We start from the raw sequence: 15,315 nt of genomic DNA, 5'->3' as shown, positions 1-15,315 counted from the left end.
GTTATCAATATGTGGTTGCGTGACGGCGACCATCTTATTCAGCATGTTTGAAACCAACGACAGGAAGAGTTGCAGAACAACGTGTGGTTATCGCTCCTTGCGCAACTCAACCTGCAGGGTAGAAGCACTTCAATCCCAAGGTGCCACGACTTACTGTGGCCTGAAATGAGGCTCAATTTCGGACCAAGAGCTCGGTGAACTTCGTCCTGATGCAGTCTACACTCATCCGCGTCTGTTCGCCTGTGGGTCTACTCGTCAAACCTCAAGTCTCGCTGGACCACACGGAGAACCGCCGCGATGCGGTGGAGCGCGTTCCGGGGCCGCAGGAAGCCCCCTCACGGCCATATTAGGAGGACTCGCAGAGAGATGAGCAATCGGTGTAGACTCAGCTTCTCGTGCTGGGTGGATGTGGAGTGCAACAACAATGCATTGCTTGCTATATCGTCTGAATCATTCCTCCTCTGGTTCTGCCTTGATCTCATTTGTGAACATCGGCGTGACCTTGTTCTTTCCCCCACTCCCATCATCGCCTTCACTTCCAGTCGTACTGATTGTKCTTGCCCTTTTGCTCAGAGGACTCACTTCGATAGTGTCGTGCAAAAGTGTTTCTGTCGCCGAAAGTCGACTCTTCTCGTTCAAGGTACCCATCGTCTTCCGTGGCCTGCGACTACTAGCACTGCTTCCTCTCCTCGGCCTTTGCTCCCGCGAATGGTACGGATCCGCTGGGTCAGGAGTAGGTGTCCTGGAAATCGACGAGTTCCTTGAGTGGTCGCCACCGTACCTTGAGAGTGATCCATCACGTATGAGACTTTCTTTCCGACGCCTCTCCTTGATACGCTCGGATGACGGTCGATCCTTCAAGGCCAGTTTATCAAGGTCAAGCTGTCGACGGGACTTGCGGCTCGTGAATATTGAAAGCCGGACGTTGCGCCATCCACGCCAGCCTGTCCACCAGAGCCATCCTCCATCCTTGCGTGCAACCTCACGCTTTCGGGATCGAATCAAAGTACGTAGCTGGCTCCTTCGACTATTCTCGCGCTCCCAGTAATCCAGACGGAATGTGTCCCAGCCTTCACGGAAGTCTGGGGAAAAGGGCTTTGGCAGAAGTAGCACTCGTAGAACATCGCCTCCTGGTGCAATATCATCTTCCAATAAACCATGCTTACCGGCATGCGCATTCCAATTCTCGACTTTATTACCGCCCACTTCGATATCTTTGGGCATGACTTGGTAGTTTACTCGATCTTCTCGAAACCACCCCATTTGATCCAACATTGCGAACCATCCTGCGAGCTCCGAAAGGAGCGACCCTTTGACCACCACGACTTTCAGATTGAAGCCTCGAAGACCGCGATTTGTGGTGGAGACAAACTTCCGTGGCCAACGCACACCGCGCTCGTACATGCCRGTTCCCCAGAAGAGCGCCAGTGTGACAACACCAGAGCACCAGCCCAGCTTTTCGGCAGATTCAAGCACCCAGTAAACGCTTCCTCCCACTCCGGAACCATCTTCACGTGGCCGAAAGAAGAGGAGATAGGTAAAGGCTWGCACCCACACGACCAATGTCACAAGCAGGAGCAAGTGCAATCGAAGTCGGGCTCGAAGAGAAACATACTGCAGCCTTAGGGATGATTCCAAGATGAGAAGATTGAGGTATATTTGAGGCGGGCTCGAAGGCAGCGCATCTCTGGGATCATTGGAGTGGCTGTGGATCCCCCCCGAGATGGACGGTGGAAGGGGAGCGGTAATTGAATGTGAATTGGCAGGTCCTGTAGCCCTCGCACTCGCCGCAAGCTGCTCAGCGCTCACGTCAGGCGGTGGAGCGCCTTTGACGATACGATCTATAGGATCGCTCATCCTGATTTGTCGTGGTGGTTGATTTGGGAAGTAATTGCCATCAATGTCGAGAGAGATGGTCAGATTGAGGTTACAGAGACCTTGGCTGCACCCGCGCGGTGTAATACGATCAGCGCATGTTTCTTTCTGGTAGACGGAAGATCTCTTAGAGGTTTCCAATGTTTTCTGATGGCGGCATGTAACGTCGATGGGATTATGTCGGGCGATGTCCTGTGACGAGGACGAAGAACGTGGGCTGGCTTTAGCGACGCGCTCGTTTTCGCTCCCGCTCGGAATCGGATCTCATCCCTAAACTCCGGTGCCAGTCTGTCATCGCGGGACATTAAAACATTCACAACGATTCCATGGAAAGTCGCCGCCTAGGACGCCGGATATAGAGATTCTAACACGCCCACTACATCAGCTGCCACCAAAATAACGAATCTTCAGTTTCATTGTTGATTAGAGGACAAAAGTGGCTCGAATCGCTCTTTGCCCCGCGAGCACTCTGCTCGCTCGATCGTACGCAAGGACAGACACGCCACACCTCAGCATATCGAACGCAGTCGCGAAAGGAACTACCTCAAAGCTCACTAGCACGTCACACTCTACCATGGCTTCTACCTCAGCTTCCAACTCAGACGACATTAGCCGCACGCAACCAGGGGGCAAATCGATGCTCGCAAGGCAACGTGCAAAAGAAGAGGCTGAAGCGAACGGTCGTCAAGCTCCAAAGGGTGGATGGTTTCCTCTGGGCTACAAGGATGGTTTCTCCCAATGGTGGGCGTCACTCACACCAGCGGTGACCGAGCACAAAGTCATGACTTTCATTCCATACCTTCAACAACCACCTACGCACATGCAGACTGGCAGCACCCCGACGAGCCCGAGCGCGAGCATGACACAGGTTGACCAGATCCAGGAGCCTATACAGCGGACGAGCAGCGTGAACGATCCCCACGGACCTCGACAGTGGCAATCACAAATGGTACAACTGCAGGGAAAGAACAGATACTTGAACGAGTTCAGTGTAGAGAGGCTAGGAGAGCAGACGGACAACAACTTGGTTATGCTCCACGGATATGGAGCTGGACTAGGCTTCTTCTACAAGAATTTCKAGGCACTATCTCGCTTGCCTCATTGGAAGCTATATGCTCTTGACATGCTGGGCATGGGAAGAAGTAGTAGGCCAAACTTCAAGATCAAAGCCACCGATAAGGRGGCAAAGGTGCGAGAAGCCGAGAGCTGGTTTGTCGATGCTCTGGAGGAGTGGCGTGTCAAGAAGGGTATTGACAAGTTTACATTGCTGGGTCATTCCCTAGGAGGCTACATGGCTGTCTGCTACGCCCTCAAATACCCTGGCCACCTGAATAAGCTAATATTGGCCTCTCCGGTGGGAATTCCAGAGGATCCATATGCAGTCAATGAAGCTATGCCGGAGCCTAGCGATAGCACCATGGCCAATGAATTTACAGAAGACGCGGATTCCAAGACGAAGCTGAAACCTCGAAAACCGCTGCCGGGATGGCTCACAACTTTGTGGGATGCAAATGTCTCACCATTTTCCCTTGTCCGTTGGACAGGACCAATGGGACCACGCCTTGTCTCTGGCTGGACGTCCCGTCGCTTTTCGCACCTACCGGCCGAGGAATCGCAAGCACTCCACGACTATAGCTACTCGCTTTTCCGACAACGTGGCAGTGGCGAGTACGCTCTAGCTTATGTCCTCGCACCTGGAGCGTTCGCAAGAAGTCCTCTGATTCGACGCATACATGGCGTAGGCCGCCAATTGCTGCAAGTCCACAACGAGCCTTCCCCGGATAATTTGGGTGACCAAGACTTGACTGCTGCYGTGGCACACAAAGCCCGAGAAACAGGCATTCCTGTGGTATTAATGTATGGCGAAAACGACTGGATGGACGTGGCAGGTGGCTATGCCGCCGAAGAACAGATCAAACGAGAGAAGAAGAAGGCATTGGCGCAGGCGAGCGAAGAGGAGAAGCAGAGAGAGAATGGAGATGTCAAAGTAACTGTGATCGCAAAGGCCGGTCATCACCTTTACTTGGAAGGGCATGAGCAATTTAACGAGGAAATTCTGGGAGAAATGAGAGATGTTGAAAGAAGACAGAAGCGTTTGATGAAACTATAGAGGCGCCGAGTTGGTTTTGTTCTTTTCGCGGGCACAGCGAGGCGTTCGAGTTTGGGTTTCAATAGCACGCGCCTACAGGCATTGGACATTAGAACATACCTTACATGCTAGATGAAGAGGCAATTTATCCCGCTGTTGATGATACGATTGGAGGATGTCTGCCGCGATCTTTTAATTTAAACTTGATGGCCAAAGATCCGCTTTACTTGCGAGAATCGGTTCGCTGTCGACGTACCAGCGCTGTGGTTCTCGAGAGGACGACGTGAGTCTGAAAAAGTTCCGATCCAAATAGACGCGGTAGAGATGGAGGTGTTGTGACGAAAAGTGGTCCCTCGGGTGATCGAGATACCTCCCGTCGTGGTACGAGCGGCATCGCCAAGCCACGCTGAGTCACCAAAGTGTGCAGCACATCCGAAATCCATCACGACGCAACATCACTTCGCCATCCAACTAATCACACAGGAAGATCGACACGAGTAAGTACACCCGCGGCGCAGAAGTGAGAAATATGCGTCGAATATTTACTAACGAGATGTCCAGTGCAGATGTAGGCCTCCCACCGCGCGAAATCTCGAACGCCCCCGCTCGAATGCGCAGTACTGACCGCAGAAACTCTACAGCTTTGTCAAGACTCTGACTGGCAAGACCATCACCCTTGAGGTGGAGTCTAGCGACACCATCGACAATGTGAAGAGCAAGATTCAGGACAAGGAGGGAATTCCCCCAGACCAGCAGCGCTTGATCTTCGCCGGAAAGCAGCTTGAGGACGGCCGTACCCTGAGCGACTACAACATCCAGAAGGTGCGCAAATTGGAGATGATGGGTAGAATTGAAAGGTGGAAGAGCACTGTGATCTGACAAACAAGTAGGAGTCCACTCTTCACTTGGTGCTCCGTCTTCGTGGTGGTATCATCGAGCCATCTCTCAAGGCTCTTGCCTCCAAGTACAACTGCGACAAGATGATCTGCCGAAAGTGCTACGTAAGTGCATGTAAAACAACAACCGGGGAACTCGCTGACTTCAGCGACAGGCTCGTCTTCCTCCACGTGCCACCAACTGCCGTAAGAAGAAGTGCGGACACACCAACCAGCTCCGCCCCAAGAAGAAGCTGAAGTAAACTATTCGCTCGGAGAGAGGTCGGAGTTTGCGGTTGTTGTGGGTTCGAGGAGTACGATTGCATGGATGGTCGAAGCAGCAAACGCTCAAAAGACGAAACAGTATGCGGTGCATTGCTCCTACATTTGAGTGAGACTCATCAACTACGAAATGGCACTGCCGTGAAATGAAGAAATGGTTCAATCTCATCTACAGAACGTCCTTGAACGTGGCAAGGTTCACATCATCAGGCTTCTGCTGCCAGAACCGCCACCACGTTGCCGCCATATCTGTCTTCTGCTCCGGACCAAAGTACGCTGCGAAGGTGTCTTTCAGGATGTCTTCTTCAAGCTGCATATGGTCTCCAGGCGTCGTCTTGAAGATAAGACCGCCTTTCTTGTCCAACTTCTTCAACCCAACCCAGTCCTCTTTGTACATCTTCCTGTTCCTCAGCGGCGTCACCTCTCCACTTGTCGCATTCACTTCTGCGAACCACCCACTCTCTTTGGGAATCACCGTGGTGTCATTCTCAAACACAAACATGACCATTGTCTCAAGACTAGCCAGTCTGGTGTTGTACGTCGCATTTCTGACGTCTCGCTCGTTGTTTATGTCCGCCAGAAAGTTGCTGTGCTTCAAGTAATCGTCGCTCGCAAGTCCTGTGGTGTCGTTGATTGTCCGATAGTACTGCGCAGGCACGACATGAGACTGTGCGTAATCCGTCCAAGCATTACCCCGTATCAACGCCAGAGCGCCTTTACAGACAAAATCCCAAGTCCCACAGGCCTTGATCTGTGCAATACCATTGTGCTGGCTTCCGAAAGTCACCAAGCTACGCATGCTGAGTCCGTTGCAGCGTTGGAGGAGGCCACGCAAGAATTGCCCCCCTTGAGAAAATCCCAGTGCATCCACTCGTACCTCGCCTGTCTTCTTATCTTTTAGCTTCGGGTCATCGTGTAGAGCTTGGCAGACTGATGCCACCTGCTCGGTCAGGTTCCCAAGAAATGTGGCGCTTCTGTCCTCGCCGCCATCATCGTCGATTCGAATGTAGTAGACGTATGTCCCTGGATACACCTCCTGAGCAAGCTCGCCGACTGAGTGCAAGCCATCTGCATCATATCGATCGCCCAATCCATGCCAGATGACCAGAGGAAGTGGCTGCGGTTCAACAGAGGATGGAAGGGCTGCACAGTAGCTCAGAGCGCAGAGCACTGCGGGGAGCGCGAAGAGATGCATCGTCGCAGCTGGTGGTATTCGCTATCAATAGTTTTGGTTGTCAAGAAGCGCAGACCGTCTGAATGGCAATGGCCTCCAGGGCGAGTATGGGTGTCTTCACGAGACCGATCGAGCATCGCGACGCCGCATTCGACTATTCCGGGTTAGAGCCTGCTGACAGACATCGCACTAATGGCGAGCTTGGCTGAACGTCACGTCATCTCGATGAGGGACAGAGCAGATCACAACAATCAACACCAACACCAAAAACTGGATGAACAGCACTTGATTTTCGTATCTACCATCTTACTCCCGTTATCCATAAAGGACCGTCGCCATGTCTGGCTTAACGTTACAACTATTCATAGCAAAGCACAATCAGCAGCGGTCGTGCGCGCGAAGCCACGCCGCATCGTCCCCCCAACGTTGAAACGCGAAACCAACCAAGCCGCCCACGGAGACGGAAACGGAAACGCCTTTTGAATGCAAACATGCGCTGAGCATCATCATTGGCCGTGAAATCCAACGCGATCGCTATGCTGGGGAATCATCGACACAGAAGGGAAAACAGAATTGCCAGTCGAAAGGCGCAATCGATGCGCTAACATGACGAGCGATAAGATATGTGTGCGCTCAGTGACGCGGACGCTTCCAATAATATTGCTGGGTGTATGGTCAGTATGAGATGCATTGCAAGTTTGACTCGATTGGACACACCTTATGCTGCTTACGAGCAGCGCGAATGCTGGTTTTGCCCAGGCTTTGGGTGACGGTATCCCGGCGATTGGCATCGTTATCCATCTCGGGAACATAATAGAATTCGCTTTCTAGAAGCTTGCCGGCGGCATCTTTACCCTCGCGACTGATCTCGCCAACGCATGGGATGTCATCGAGCAGTGTTTTGAGCTCACACGTGGTGAGGACATTTGGATTCTCATTATCCGATGGCTTGACCATGGCCCCGCGAAGCTCGGATGGGAGATTGCTGTGGATGGTAGAGAGCGGCAGTGAGTGGATGCGAGAGAACGCAAGCTGGTTAATGACGTGGTTTTTAATCGGACTGAAGTTGATAGGCGGGATGGCAACACTACGCCCTGGAGAGTTGAACGACGCCGCCAGAGGTTTACGTTGACGTTCTGGAGAGCCTGAGGTAAAGGACTCGAATCGAGACATGATATTCTCACCGAAAGGGCCAAAGGAATGAACGATGGGGTCGTTCTCTTCGTCGTGCTCGGAGAAATCCTCCGTCTCGGATGCTACAGTAGCATGAGACTGGGTCAGGAGGTTGGATGGCGCCGACATGGAATGCTTTGGAGTGGGTGTGCCATCACACAACGGCTCGGGAGTGGAGTCGTGAGGRGCGTCTTCGTCAGAGTTTGTGTCCTCGTATACCTGCACTGGACCGGCGGCATCGGCGCGGAATGTCGACGCGAAGGTGGCTCCAAAGCTGACATCTGGTGTCGGTGATACCGGCGAGGCCGGACGTGCCATGCTCATCATCGGCGGTGGGCTAGATGCGAAGTGGGGTACTGACGCGGTGTGGCGCTTGGATGGCGAGTCCGCAGCCCATGGTGATCTCGATTCGACCGAGGGTGCGTCGCGTGCGCCCTCCACTGGCCATACCAGCATCACCCGAGTATCTTGCACATCGACGATGATCTGGTCTTGCGGCTTGCCAGAAACAAACTGTTCACCCTTTGCCAACTCCACCACCTCTCCGCGGCAATGCACCTTAGCTCCGTTCCAACCCAAACACTCTACCTCCACCTTGCCTTGTGGATATGACGAATCGGCGGCGTGAAATGAAGCACGAACGTRGATTCGTGAGATATGGCGGTTGGCGGACAATTGGTAATCCGAAGAGTTACTTGAGCGTCCCATAAGGACCGGCTCGCCATTGGCGTGGAGGTCAAGAGACGGCACATCGCCAAGGGGAGCGCGTTCTGAGAGGACAGAGACGGTCCGTTGCAGACCTGGACGCGTACGACGCGAAGGGGGCGATGAGGGCAGGATACCCGTGGATGATGTAGGTACAGGTGTAGGGTAGTACTTGCGGTCGTCCAGTGCATCGTCGAATTTGCGTTTGGCCGCTCGTGGGAGGCCAGGCGAAGAAGAGAGCGGCTCGAAGGCAGGTAGCAGTGATGGACGACGTGGTGCGGCGTCATCACGTTCCGTCGACAGCATTGCCGCCCTCTCGCTGCCAGGTAGTCCTGACATGATCTATGCACGCTGTAAGGACGCGAGAGCCTAGCGGCTGAGCACGCAGCAAATCGCGAGAATTTGGTGCTTGATATCGGCGCGTAGGACCGTGATTTGTGACGTGTAGAGCGATGCTATTAGTTTGGGTCCTTGCCCATTGTGTAATGAAGAAGCATGGAGGAGGGAGAGTGGTTTTGAGAGTGCAGTGGCATGCCAGAGAAGAGAATGTAGGAAGAGGAGCGCGTTTAGAAGGTATCGCGTAGCGGCGCACAGACGCTACCGGCCGTGCKGGTCCGCAGTTTCGATCCGCCGACAACGATTTCCAGCTTGTAAAAAGTATGTTTCACACTCCCAAAACACGGCCATATGGAAAGACCAGCTGGTGAATGAATGAAATTGAGTCGTTCTTTCCTCGTCAGGAAATTTCAAGAGAAACACTGTCAAGATCAATGGAGATATGTCATTCACTATTTTGTGAAAGCACTAGCGTGTATAACCCCACTCTCTGGCCTCTTTCGCGTTCCGCACAGCTCACGCGTTTGATGGCTGGGAAAAAGGACCAGTCAAAGTTCACCGCCGACAAGCATTGCACCACGAAGTATGACTGGTGGGCGATGCACGGCTCTCAAACGGATCCAATAGTCAACTGACGTATACGAATCGCGGCCGATTCTCGAAACGGTGCCTAGACACACGCGACGCCGTGCAACGCTGTACCAAGCGCGGGTAACGACATCTCCTATCCCACCAAGCAGACACACGAGCGTGCCCGCAGTATTGTAAACTTCCCCGAACCATAAGGAAGGTTCCTCGATGCTGCCGTCGCTGCTTGGCTCGGCTCTTGACGGTGGACATCTTTCGGCCAGTCACCATGACCATTCATAATACCACCTAGCCTGTGGGTCTAGCATCAGGGCCTATACAGTAGCCCACTAGGCACGAAAACTTTTCCCTCGAAGCTTACAGGACATGAGAGTCATCGCAGCGAGCCCAGCGAGCTGCCGCCCGAAACTTATCCACATACCGCTCATCATGCTTGGTAGTGTTGGTACGCCAGTGACGCGGATGACAGCATTACAGCAGCATTCTTCTTGCCCTGCATTGTTCTTGGACCTTGCTGGTGGATGAAAAATTGGCGGCAAGTTTGTGACTGTGTATGGAGCACAACCTCTGGCCGTACCTTTGCTGCTCTCTTCTGCTCGTACCGTTATTAGTAGCGCTTACTTTGCCTTTTGTTATGCATGTACTAGACTACAGGCCACCGTAGGCGAGAGTTCTCGACCTCGGACTCTCCCTCGCCCATTAGGACTTGTCATACGTCCTTGATGTCACGAACACGGTGACCAGCTCCCGATCTGAATTAGACAGCCATCGTCTTACGGAGTACCCTCTTTCGAAGACGACCATCCTACAGGAAAATGTCATGGATTGTTGAGGTGGCTATTAACTTGTATCACTTGAGCAGACCGCATTTATAACATCGTGTAGAACGTTGTCAACCTCAATAACTGGCGGCATGGAGTGCCAAAAATCAAGGCCAATCTCAAGAAAGATGATAACCCGCTTCGAATTGGTGTGCTCTCAGCAGCAGCAATCAATGGTGTTGCCATCCTAGATCCCGTCCAGACCCATCCTGGAAGCATCATAAGTGCGATCGCAGCCCGCGATATATCCAGAGCTCAGGCACAAATTGACGCATGCAAGTTTGGCAAAGAATGCAAAGCATATGGGTCGTACGCCGAACTTCTTGGAGATCCAAACATCGAAGCCGTGTACATCCCTTTGCCAAATGGTCTCCACGCAGAGTGGACAATCAAGGCCTTGGAAGCTGGCAAACATGTCCTAGTCGAAAAACCGATCGCAGCCAATGCTGAGGAGGTCCGGAAGATTGGAGAGACAGCAGCGCGAACCAACAAATTTGCTGTCGAGGCCTTTCACTGGCGTTTCCATCCCGCCGCTCACGCCGTTAAAGACATGGTCGAGAGTGGCAAATATGGCAATGTTACCTCGGTCTTTGCCCAAATGAAAATACCACGCGGTGGCGTCGGGAAGACTGACATTCGTTACGACTATGCTTTGGGCGGTGGATCAAGCATGGATTTGGCATATGTTTTCTCGGCGTGTTGTTATTTTGCCAGCTCTGACATTGAGAACTGTACCTTTGGTGTCCAATCAGCGGTGCCTCGTCTGAGTAGCACCGACAAACGGATCGATGAAGCTATGGAGAGCAAGTTCACCATTGAGCAGGCGGGCAAGCCTTCTGTAAATTGCCACATACAAACAGACTTGGCGATACCGCCGTTTCTAGGCCTGATACCAAAACTCTGGATGCTTAGTCCTAGCGTTTGCGTCGAGTTGGAGAAAGCGAAAATCGAGTTCACCAACTTTGCGCTTCCTACAATAGGACATTCAATTTTCATAACAGAGAAGGATGTTGAAGGGCGCTTGACTGGCAAGAAGCGTACAGAGACTTGCTTCACAGGGGGACATTGGGAAGCGATCGGTGTCTCAGGGGAGAAATGGTGGACGACTTACCGGTACCAGCTTGAATCATTCGTACGACAAGTCCGCGCAAAGGAGTCTGGTCAAGTATATGGAGGTCCCAACGTAGCTTTGTCTGATGGCGTGAAGATGATGGAGCTGATTGACTCTGTCTATGACAAGGCAGGTCTACCTAAAAGAGGCATCTAATCTGCGTTGGACGGTCAGAGTTATTGCACAGCCAGAGTCGCACTCGAATAATTCTCGCACGCATTCTTATTGATTGTTGGCTGATGTCAAGCTATCGCGCTTGGCTCGTCACTGGATCTCCCCGAACGCGCGCTGCAGAACAATGCCTTGATGTAATCCCTCACTTCACACGGCATGTTTTCTCATTCAGAGCCTTTGCTACTGTTCGTAGCGTCGCTCAAGCCGCGTTTGTGCTTGGGATGTTTCTTCCGGGGAGAGGCAGAAGAGCTCCTGTCGAGGCCATCCTATGGTCTGAAAGACGTCAGTTGTGAAGTTATACGCAATCGGAACGAAGTGCCACAGCGGAAATGCCTTACCTCGGACTGAGATTTCCACTGCGAATAGGAAGCAGAGCTTCCCTGGACTCCGGCGTGCTTGCTCCAGCCGGAGTCCCCAAGCCGCTGAATGGCGACGCAGTCCCAGAAGGTGGAACGGGAATTCTGATGTCCTGAGGGCTGCTCGGAACGATCAACTGCGGCAGGTCGGGAATGTGAATGCGTTTCGCGCTGTTGTTGTATGAAGCAGGAATGATCTCGATGATTTCGTCACGTGGAAACTCCAAGCTTGGAATGTCATGGGCGGAGCAGRCCATGAGGTATCCGTATAGCACTCGTAGGACAGATTCGTGAGCGATGATGAGTAAATCATTCTGCTCGCGCTCAAGCTCGAGAATGATAGGCTCGAGGCGAACGGCGAGGTCGTGGTATGACTGGGAGGGACGGATGTCAGTGGGACGCAACAAACTAATGCAGCATTACAACAAGCTTACCTCTGCTCGCGGGTAACGATGATGATATGGATCCTGCTCGTGCTTCGACACTTCCTCGGGGAAGATTTCGCGAATTCTCCGCTCGCTCAACTTCTCACACACGCCGGGGTTCAACTGACTCATTTGGCTGCGCTGACGAACACGGTAGCCTTTGCTCTCCAAATATGAAGCAGTCTCAACGGTGCGTTTCCGTGTGGATGTCCAGACGGTCAATGGCTTCAGCGCGGTTGATTCCGGTGCGCCATGCTTGACCAGATTCTCTCTTTCAGACTCACGGTGTGCAATGAGAGCCTCGGACATTTTGCGAGCGTAGTCTTGTCCTTCTGCGCTCAGACTTGCATCGCCTTTGTAGCTTTCTTCTGCTCTGGTTGTACCAGCACGACAAAAGTACGTTTGCCGACTCTTGATGTGAAGGTTCAGCAAATAGAAGACGATTCGCTGAGACAGATAGCCAAACGCGCAATTGTTGACGATTACACGCTCCCCCGCGTTAATCATCTTCACGTAGTGCAGGTCAGTCTCTTCAACCGACTCAAAGTGCGGAATGCGTGCGTTTATACGCCGGAGGTAGTCCTTAACCGCGTCCTCGGGCTTCCATCCGATGTAGTCGGGAGAGCTGATCTTCACTGATCGCACATTCTCCTCAATGATGCGCTCGTCCGTGCAGTGGCTTTCAATGAACATGGTCTGAACGTTGTGCTTTTCAAACTCCTTGGCCAGCGCCCGACGTCCAGTTGCCAATGGGTTGACCGCGTCGAAGATGGCAATCTGCCCATTCTCATGATTGAGGAAGTGGAAGATGTCTTCTCTGCACTTCTTGAGGATCTTGTTGCGTAACAACACGGAAGACGTGGAGGCGTTGACGTGAAAGTAGTCGTCTGGGACTTCCCCTTGAGCTCCGACAAAGTCACGGCGATAGTCTCCGAGATGAAATATGCGGGTCTTGACACCCAGCCACCGGAGGTAGCGCGCAAGCGCTACACTGACATGTGTCTTTCCTCGTGCGGGCAGTCCGACGGTCGCAATGACAATCCTGCCAGAGTGGAACAGTCTTCCAGACTCGGTGGAGTAGAGTTGAGCAGGCGCCATAGACTCCTTCTCCGGCAGGTCGTGGATGGCATCGATATATGTACTCGATCGCCGCCTGAAGCTGGACGAGTTTGCTGCCAGGTCGGCCGTTCTTTGTGTAATTCGTCAGCCAACATGATATGCGGACTTGTTTGGAAAAGCGCCAAACTCACAATAGTGTATCCATGTCGAATKATACGCTGCGGGTGCAGGCCAGTCGAGGATGTTAGTGTCCGCAATGTATGGTAGGCTCGCCAGCGCCTACCAGCTATGTACAGCTTTCAACGAACAACGCTGGAAGCTGAAAGATTCTACGTCGCGGGAGTAAGATGTCGAGGTCCCTCGGCAGAAGGCAAGTTCTTGTTTGGCTGACGATAACGCTCTGAGGTCAAAAACAACTCACAAACCAGAGATTGCAGTTGAAGTAACGGGATTGGGCGCAAGAGATAGACACTCTCCTTCGATTGTATTTTCGGTCGACGGTCACACAACGTCCTCCAGTCGAATGTGTAGAGAGTATCTAGGTAGGTACACATGTGAAAGCATAGATACCACGTCGTAGGTAAGAACGAGTCGCGGTGACGCTCATCTTACTAAGTCGCGCGCGCAACATTGTTCTTGGCGAGCTTCCGAAGAATCGTACAGACATCTGCAACTCCACCACCCACACCTCCCCCATCATCGCTCATCCTCGCCGTCCATCTCCTCGGAAGCGCCCGCTCAAACATTCACTTGGTGGCATCATCTCTTCCACAGASTCAGCAGCGCGCACATATCCAGCATGGCGGCAGCACCTCCTTTGGAAAAAGTAGCTGTCCCCGTCGAGGTCGAAGTTCTGCCACCTGCGACACTTGTTGTGCCGACACGGACAAATGGCTTTTTGGACACCATTCTCGACACATACAGCTCCTTCCAGGCGCGGAGAGACGCGCTCGGTCTGCGAAACCCCGGCACGGTCGATGCGATAGCGAAGGAGGTACAGCGTGATGTCTTCCTGACCAACCAGACATTTTCCGGCCTGCGCGCCGAGCTCAACAAGAGCTTCTCCATTCTGCCACTCTTCCAGATTAGCCATGCCTTCTCCAGCGGGTCACAGCTGCTTTCGCCTTACACCTTCCTCGCTTTGTACGGAACCAACAACGTATGTATTGGTATTTGAAGCATGGAGGAAGCCTTCCGATCTAATGCCATCCCAAACAGATCCTCTGCCAGGCCCAACTCGACTCCGATGCCTCGTTTAATGCTCGATTCAACCTCCGCCTCACTCAACGCCTCATCTCCAAGGTCTCTGTGCAAATCCAGCCATCATCAATGTCTGGCCCAGGTGGCGCACAGGTTTCTCTCGAGCAAGACTACACTGGTGATGACTTCACTGCTTCGTTGAAGAGCATCAACCCGAGTGGACTCGAGGGCGAGCTCACCGGCATGTTCATCGGATCATACCTGCAGAGCGTAACCCCCCGGTTATCTTTGGGATTGGAGGGTGTTTTGCAGAAGCCTGGGGGTGGCATGGGCCCTGACGCAGCAGTTAGCTACGCTGGACGTTACAAGGGTGATGATTGGATCGCCAGCGCACAGCTCATGCCTCAAGGAGGCTTACAGTTGAGCTATTGGAAGAGGCTTATGGACAAGGTGGAGACTGGTGTGGATGTCAACCTGCAATTTGCCGGCCTTTCTGGCGCAAACCCAATGATGGGAGGCGCACGAAAGGAGGGTGTGGCTACTTTGGGCGCAAAGTACGAGTTCTCACGCTCCATCTTCAGAGCGCAGGTCGATAGCCAGGGCAAGCTGGGATGTCTGCTGGAGAAGGTTGTCGCCCCACCCGTGAGAATCACCTTCGCCGGCGAGCTCGATCATGTCAAGGTATGTRGATGTGAGGAAAGCAGGTCTCTACAAATACTGATAATCTTTCCTAGAACTCTGCTAAGCTTGGACTTGCCGTGTCCATCGAGGCCTCAGGTGAGGAGCTCATGGAACAGCAAGAGCGGATTACGCCTGCCATTCCTCCATTTTAAGCGTGTCGCTCCGGTGGATGATACTCTTCTCTCTGTATAATAAAAGTTGCTGCCAGTAACCGTATGCGTCAGCCACGCGCGGTTGGCTGTTGTCGAGATGGAGCCACTTTCTCGTGCGTACTTTGAAGCGCAATGGGTTGGGATCTTCTGCATAGCGTGATGTGTAAGCAAAGTGAAGCAGCAGGCGCAGTGTAATGCTAGAGCATGGGGAATGTACATTTACAACTTGAAGAACGTCG

The 15,315-nt window shown here is 52.8% G+C and overlaps 8 protein-coding genes; 4 read left to right on the top strand and 4 right to left on the bottom strand.

Moving 5' to 3' along the window:
* Positions 1 to 450: 450 nt before the first annotated feature.
* Positions 451 to 1,857, bottom strand: RCC_04630 (related to SPO7 protein; the record flags this gene model as incomplete). The annotated part of the gene is made up of 1 exon (XM_023769908.1): positions 451 to 1,857. One exon carries the CDS (start codon positions 1,855 to 1,857, stop codon positions 451 to 453), a length of 1,407 nt encoding a protein of 468 aa, XP_023625676.1.
* Positions 1,858 to 2,449: 592 nt separating this feature from the next.
* RCC_04629 (related to alpha/beta hydrolase) lies at positions 2,450 to 3,985 on the top strand (the record flags this gene model as incomplete). The annotated part of the gene is made up of 1 exon (XM_023769907.1): positions 2,450 to 3,985. One exon carries the CDS (start codon positions 2,450 to 2,452, stop codon positions 3,983 to 3,985), a length of 1,536 nt encoding a protein of 511 aa, XP_023625675.1.
* Positions 3,986 to 4,460: 475 nt separating this feature from the next.
* On the top strand, positions 4,461 to 5,102 carry RCC_04628 (probable ubiquitin fusion protein (ubiquitin / ribosomal protein); the record flags this gene model as incomplete). XM_023769906.1 has 5 exons in its annotated part: position 4,461; positions 4,526 to 4,532; positions 4,606 to 4,786; positions 4,855 to 4,965; positions 5,016 to 5,102. Coding segments are annotated over 5 exons (387 nt in total).
* Positions 5,103 to 5,290: 188 nt separating this feature from the next.
* On the bottom strand, positions 5,291 to 6,316 carry RCC_04627 (related to palmitoyl-(protein) hydrolase; the record flags this gene model as incomplete). The annotated part of the gene is made up of 1 exon (XM_023769905.1): positions 5,291 to 6,316. One exon carries the CDS (start codon positions 6,314 to 6,316, stop codon positions 5,291 to 5,293), a length of 1,026 nt encoding a protein of 341 aa, XP_023625673.1.
* A 612-nt stretch (positions 6,317 to 6,928) lies between these two features.
* Positions 6,929 to 8,512, bottom strand: RCC_04626 (related to transcription factor PLM2; the record flags this gene model as incomplete). XM_023769904.1 has 2 exons in its annotated part: positions 6,929 to 6,958; positions 7,013 to 8,512. The coding sequence occupies 2 exons, from the start codon at positions 8,510 to 8,512 to the stop codon at positions 6,929 to 6,931; spliced, it is 1,530 nt and encodes a 509-aa protein (XP_023625672.1).
* Positions 8,513 to 9,912: 1,400 nt separating this feature from the next.
* On the top strand, positions 9,913 to 11,185 carry RCC_04625 (related to NAD binding Rossmann fold oxidoreductase; the record flags this gene model as incomplete). XM_023769903.1 has 2 exons in its annotated part: positions 9,913 to 9,930; positions 9,983 to 11,185. The coding sequence occupies 2 exons, from the start codon at positions 9,913 to 9,915 to the stop codon at positions 11,183 to 11,185; spliced, it is 1,221 nt and encodes a 406-aa protein (XP_023625671.1).
* Positions 11,186 to 11,469: 284 nt separating this feature from the next.
* RCC_04624 (related to 6-phosphofructo-2-kinase/fructose-2,6-bisphosphate 2-phosphatase) lies at positions 11,470 to 13,248 on the bottom strand (the record flags this gene model as incomplete). XM_023769902.1 has 4 exons in its annotated part: positions 11,470 to 11,476; positions 11,542 to 11,933; positions 11,994 to 13,173; positions 13,235 to 13,248. 4 exons carry the CDS (start codon positions 13,246 to 13,248, stop codon positions 11,470 to 11,472), a joined length of 1,593 nt encoding a protein of 530 aa, XP_023625670.1.
* Positions 13,249 to 13,842: 594 nt separating this feature from the next.
* On the top strand, positions 13,843 to 15,076 carry RCC_04623 (related to mitochondrial import receptor MOM38; the record flags this gene model as incomplete). XM_023769901.1 has 3 exons in its annotated part: positions 13,843 to 14,202; positions 14,262 to 14,924; positions 14,978 to 15,076. 3 exons carry the CDS (start codon positions 13,843 to 13,845, stop codon positions 15,074 to 15,076), a joined length of 1,122 nt encoding a protein of 373 aa, XP_023625669.1.
* Between the last annotated feature and the right edge of the window lie 239 nt (positions 15,077 to 15,315).

This window comes from Ramularia collo-cygni, assembly GCF_900074925.1.
Source record: "Ramularia collo-cygni strain URUG2 genome assembly, contig: RCC_scaffold06, whole genome shotgun sequence".
Taxonomy (NCBI): Eukaryota; Fungi; Ascomycota; class Dothideomycetes; order Mycosphaerellales; family Mycosphaerellaceae; genus Ramularia; species Ramularia collo-cygni.
The sequence above is the reverse complement of the archived record's forward strand: the minus strand, read 5'-3'. Positions and strand labels throughout refer to the sequence as shown.